The sequence below is a fragment of the Melanaphis sacchari genome, unplaced genomic scaffold (assembly GCF_002803265.2).
Source record: "Melanaphis sacchari strain LSU unplaced genomic scaffold, SCAv2.0 Contig426_pilon_pilon, whole genome shotgun sequence".
NCBI lineage: Eukaryota > Metazoa > Arthropoda > Insecta > Hemiptera > Aphididae > Melanaphis > Melanaphis sacchari.
The window spans coordinates 18,951-24,809 of record NW_020271273.1 but is presented as its reverse complement, the minus strand read 5'-3'; the positions used below and the strand labels follow the sequence as shown (position 1 = coordinate 24,809).

Genomic DNA, 5,859 nt, shown 5'->3' with positions numbered 1-5,859 from the left:
GAAAAAGAAGATAAACCAACATAGCATAACATCAAATAAATTAATCCAAATCAGAATAGTATTTAAATATCACTACCTTGTAATACAAAAATCAATAATGACGTATTTATGTATTCAAAATTCCGCTCTTTTTGTATTTTCTAATTATTTTGTATTTGTACTGGTTTTTAACGAGAAGGAGACGTTTTTCAATTTCAGACGCTCAATTTTCTGTTAATAATGTATTGAACAACGAGTGAAATTGTTGAGGAAATTGTGTTCTCCACACATCATTTGATGGACCAGAACTACTCCGCCAGTTGTTTTGGAAGATGAGCAATACGTAACTGGACCAGTACAACAAGATTTTTTTTTCCCATCCATGAAATTTCGGGAAAAGTACCCCAATCCCTTAATAAACATGAGAACAATATGACGTAATTTTAGATTTTTTGCAGTGATCATTCTTATCTAAATATTACATTATTTTATAGATTAACAATAAATTAATAATGTTATAAGTTTTGCCAAAAAATAGGACAAGTTAATAATCTCAAAACATTAAATTATTTAAATTGTGGATTATGCCGTACTCAAATTACCAACAGGCCACATAATATTAACTATTACCTACGTATTTATACGTTTGCGTACAAAACACCTTTTTTACTAAATTCAAAGTATTTAAACAAAATAAATTTATTTTATCTATTAATTGTAATTTATAATTATTATAATATCACTGTATTTAAATTTAATACTAGGTATTATTAATATCTACTAATATCTACATATTGAAATTTTGTACAATATAATTATTAGTTAAGTACTTATTTTTATTTAAAATTTTAACAATATTGAAGAAATAAAATATGTTTATTGCGAGCGACACTCAAAGCGTTCGCCGGCACACGAGCCACATGTTTGGTATAATTATGATACAATACTATCATATTAAATAATACAATTTTTTTCGAAACTAAAAAAAATATTAAAAATCAGGAGATTAATGAAATTAAAATGTTGAAACGTAAATATTTTTAGAAAAATAAACTCTACAAAATGGTTATCTTCAACTTTTTTTAAATAATGGAATAAAAAAATACATTTTTTTAACTTTTTTACCAAGATAATAAAATAAATTAAAACATAAAATACTTGTAGTTATTACCCCTGTAAATCTTATTAAAAAATCAAAATTATAATACCTCCATTATTTCAGAAGATATCGCATTGTACATAACCTCGCAGGAAACTGTATAATATATTAATATATTTATGGTTATATTTCTAATTAGGTAGTCTTTTTCTTAGCTTAAGTGACTTTAACTAAGTTGTATCAAGCTTTTGAGATAACTAATGTTTTCAAGAAATTGTTTGCGTTGGTGTACAGCTCTAGTTTTCTCACGTGTTAATTTTTTGCTTATAAGTTATAGTATTATAAATTGTGTAATGTATTCATCTTTTTAATTTGGAAATTTATTTTTTAAAAAGGTCTAAGGCTACTCGATATCGCCGTAGAAAAAGAGCTGCTCTCTATTTAGAATCATTATTTTCATCCAGCAGTGATGAAAATTTTGAAAATAGTATGGCATCTATTTTTCCAAATGTATCTTCACCCGTTCCTTTGGTAACAAATACTGTTAATATAAACAATATAAAAATTAATACTGATTGTATTGATCATACTACCTCTAGTAGTATTGAATCAAATATAGAAGATATAAGTAGTTTAAGCTCATTTGATGACCAATCCATTCCAGTAATAGAAGAAAGTGAAAATATTGAGTTGACAATTGCTAAGTGGGCCGTTAGGAATTCTATATGTCATTCAGTTTTGGACAGGGCTTGAAACCGGTATTGAATACCGATTTTGAATACCGGTTAAAACCGTTAAAAATCGAAAACGAAACTGAAAACGAAATCGAAAAAATAGATACCGATATCCGAAACCGAAATCAAAATCGGAAAAAAATAAATACCGGTAATCAAAACCGAAATCGAAATCAGAAAAAAACAAATACCGATATCCGAAACCGAAATCAAAATCGGAAAAAATAAATACCAATTTTCAAATCCGGAAACAAAATTGAAAAAAAACAATACCGGTAATCAAAACCGAAATTGAAATCAAAAAAATAAATAACGATATTAAAAACAGAAATTAAAACCTCTACTAGATACTGAAGATGAGTTCGAAGCATTATTTTGAATTTCGACTACTTATCGTTTAATGTAATATTTAATGAGTTAATATTCTCATTATTCACCTATAGTGTTCGAAAATAAATGTGGATATGAAATGACGTATTACAATTAATTGTCAAATGAGATCATGAGAATGATGAGATGTGTTGTCGGAAAATGTTTGGTTATGCGGGCTAAAAATTAATTAATAAATAATAATAGTATAATACTGCACACAATAAAATATGTCAATGACATGTTTTGACTGAATTTCTTAGAACAAGATTGGTCCGGTCCAATAATATCATTAATCTATATAATAATAACTATAGACTAAAACGTAATCGTCTAGATATTTATAAATTCTGTCAACTGAAAAATGTGTTCCCTCCGGCCCTCCACCCGCCACAACCACACTGTTGAAAGAAATATTATTAGAATAATATTGTTGTACAAATTTAATTGTTATTGGAATACTATTTATGTACTAATAAAGTAAAGTAATAACATAATATAATTTCTATCATGCTATTATCTAGTTGGAAGTTGCGATTATTTTAGTTATTACTTCGCATGAATTGAAACCTCTGTGGTTATGTTATAGTATCGTCTCTCGTGGTATTTGCTCTTAACATTGTTTAGTTTTTTTTTTGATTTATTAAAATGGGAAGAAAGTTAACCAATCCTGTTGGTCAGTTATACTTTAATTATAATATTCTAAAAAATGAATCAGTGTGTAAAATTGAAGGGTGTCGGCGAACTATACTAAAAGGTCGACATAGCAATAATCTCGAAACTCACATAAGAAGCAACCATAGTAAAGAATATAAGGTCTTGCAAGATATAAAAGATAAAGATATTCCCAAACAAAAACGTCCGATTGACGATTCTATTGTAGAACTTTCATCATCAAAGGTAATTAATTATATGTACTACTTTTTTAAATATTTTGGAACTTTTGAGGATTCTATGTGTTATACCTACCTTTACTTAAAATACTTTTATTATAATTTTACCATTAACATATTTTTTTTACTAATTATTACTTGCATGTTTTAAATAATGTATCTAATTAGAAATAATACTTTTTTAGAAACGTGGCCCGATGGATGATCTTGTAATAAAACAAATTATACACGTTAAGATGGACAAAAACACTTTATTAAAAGCCTGTACAGAATTAGTTACTGTAAATCAGCGGTCCTCACCAGGATTTTAGAAAGGGCCAAATGTAATTTTTGAAAATTCCTTGCGGGCCGCATACATTTTTAGTGATAATAATTAAAAATATAAAAATTATATATACATATATATTATACATTTTGTTAGGAAAGGGTATTGTAGGAAAAAGTCACACATGTTTTCATTTATATTATTAGTAAAGTATATATTTATTAAATTATTAGATTGATAATTTTTAATTTAGCTTTTGATTAATTTATTTGATTTAATGTTGTTTTGATGTTGATGGACGGTACCTCTCTGTTTGTTTTATGATCTTGTTTATGTCTACGGGTGTATTTGATGTTGACAACCGCAGTAAATCGTCCAAATGCACATCACTCAAACGATTTCTGTATTTGTTTTTTATAAATGTTAACTTACTAAAAGCAGCTTCACACAAATATGTCGACCCGAAAAATTTTAGAATAGCTTTTACATTTGATAAAAGGGAAGGATATTGATGTTCCTCAAGTGTATTCCAAAATTCCATTGCATTATTTTTATCATTAAAAATATCTTTTAATGTTATGTCCTCCTGTAAGTCAATTAATTCGTTTTTCAATAAACCAATGTTATGATTCATAATATTAATTTCAAATATTTCTTTTGTAGTTACTGCCCACGGATTTTCAATAAATCGAAATGCATTTCTTAAGTTTTTAATATCATTGAAACGACTGTTCATTTCATTTTTTAAAGTGACCAATAGTTCAAGCAATTGTGGTTTTAGAGTTTCTATATCAGTATCATCAGAAAAAATGTTATTTTCTTTTTTCATTACATCAAAATTGGAAAAACTTGAAAAATCATTATCAGATACTTCTTCAATGTACATTTTGAGCTTTTCTTCAAAAGCAAAAATCTTACTGGCCATGTGAGAGATAAGTTTATTTTCTCCTTGCAGATTTGTTTGAAGTATATTTAAACTTTTTGTTACATCTGCAAGAAATGCAAGTTTGTACCAAAATTCTAATGAGTTTATTTCAGGAAATTCACCTTTTTGTTCGTGGATAAATAATTTAATTTCTTCACGAAGGGAAAAAAATCGTTCTAAGACTTTACCTTTGCTTAGCCATCGTACTTCAGTATGAAACATAATATCACTGTATTGGGAATTTAGTTCGGAAAGAAATTCTTTAAATTTTCTGTGATTTAAATCTCTAGCTCTGATAAAATTGACGATTTTAATTGCTTTATTCATGACAACACTAAAATCATTTGGAAATTTGCATGATAAATTTTCTTGATGAATAATACAATGGAAATTGATTAATTTTGGTTTTACAATTTTATTCTTAATAAGAGTAACAAGACCAGATTTAGTTCCAATCATTGAAGGACAACCGTCTGTACATATGGAAATTAAATTTTTCCAATCTATTTTATTTTTTTCAAAAAATGTTGAAATTGTTTCAAAATAATCCACACCACGAGTTTGGTTTTTCATCGGTATGACTTTCAAAAAGTCTTCTTTAATAATATTATCTTTTGAACAAAACCTAACAAAAAGTATTAATTGAGAAGTAGAGCTTATATCTACTGACGAATCTAATGCTAAAGAAAAAAATCGGCAATCTATTAATTCGTTGATCACTGAAACGAATACTTGATTTCCAAGATGTTCGATCCTACGAACACATGTAGCATCAGATAACTGCAGATTTGAAATTTGGTCACGTATTTCTTTAAAATTGGAAAAATTACAAAACAGAGTATTTACTACTGTTTCCATACAATTTTTTATTAGTTCGGCATCCGAAAATGGTTTCATGCGTTTGGCTAACATATGTGTTACTTCATACGATGCTTTTGTTGCAAGTTCATTTTTATTAGTGAACCGTAACATTGATTGTTTTTCAGAAAAAATTCCTTTTTTTAATTCAACTAGTTTTTCTTCTCTTATTTTAGATGGGTGGGGATAATTTTTAGAAAATTCAGTATGGTGAGTATTGTAATGACGATTAATATTATAACGTTTTGGAATAGTTATGGTTTTACGACAAATTAAACATAAAGCATCGTGTTTCTTACCAGAAATACAGAAAAATTCAATCTCCCAGCTGTCTTGAAATATTCTGTGTTCATCTTCGATTTTACGTTTTGCCATGATAGAGAATTAACAGCTTACTCACAGAATCCTGTACTCACAATGTTAAAAGCACAGAATTAAATATTGTAACAATACGTGATCAAATACAAACGGACAATAAGCGATAACGGATAAACTGTTCACACAAGACTACGCAGTGGAAATGAACAAACTCATAATCGTAGGTACCTACCTACTTATCTGTCTAACTGGTAATTCAATACAAGTTTAAAATAGAAAGATAAGATAAATAAAAAAAATAATTAAATAAAATGAACGATTTTGTTCACTGTTTATAGAATTTTGGATTTTAAAATGTACAATTTTATTTTAGTGCGGGCCGCACTAAATTTGTTAAAGGGCCGCATGCGGCCCGCGGG

At 27.6% G+C, this 5,859-nt stretch overlaps 1 protein-coding gene across 1 annotated transcript; it reads right to left on the bottom strand.

Annotated features, from left to right (window-relative positions):
- Window positions 1-3,613: 3,613 nt before the first annotated feature.
- Window positions 3,614-5,497, bottom strand: LOC112597496 (general transcription factor II-I repeat domain-containing protein 2B-like). The gene is made up of 3 exons (XM_025343569.1): window positions 4,819-5,497; window positions 4,189-4,737; window positions 3,614-4,125 (listed from the first exon to the last, which is right to left on the bottom strand). The coding sequence occupies exons 1-3, from the start codon at window positions 5,495-5,497 to the stop codon at window positions 3,614-3,616; spliced, it is 1,740 nt and encodes a 579-aa protein (XP_025199354.1).
- Window positions 5,498-5,859: the final 362 nt, after the last annotated feature.

Excerpts from the sequence above, each read along its gene's own strand:
- LOC112597496 (XM_025343569.1), bottom strand. The coding sequence starts at position 5,497 with ATGGCAAAACGTAAAATCGAAGATGAACACAGAATATTTCAAGACAGC. Across the intron at positions 4,738-4,818 it reads GATGAAAAACCAAACTCGTG|ACGGTTGTCCTTCAATGATT; the intron begins GTGTGGATTATT and ends CCATATGTACAG. Across the intron at positions 4,126-4,188 it reads ATCTGATAATGATTTTTCAA|AAACTCTAAAACCACAATTG; the intron begins GTTTTTCCAATT and ends ATACTGATATAG.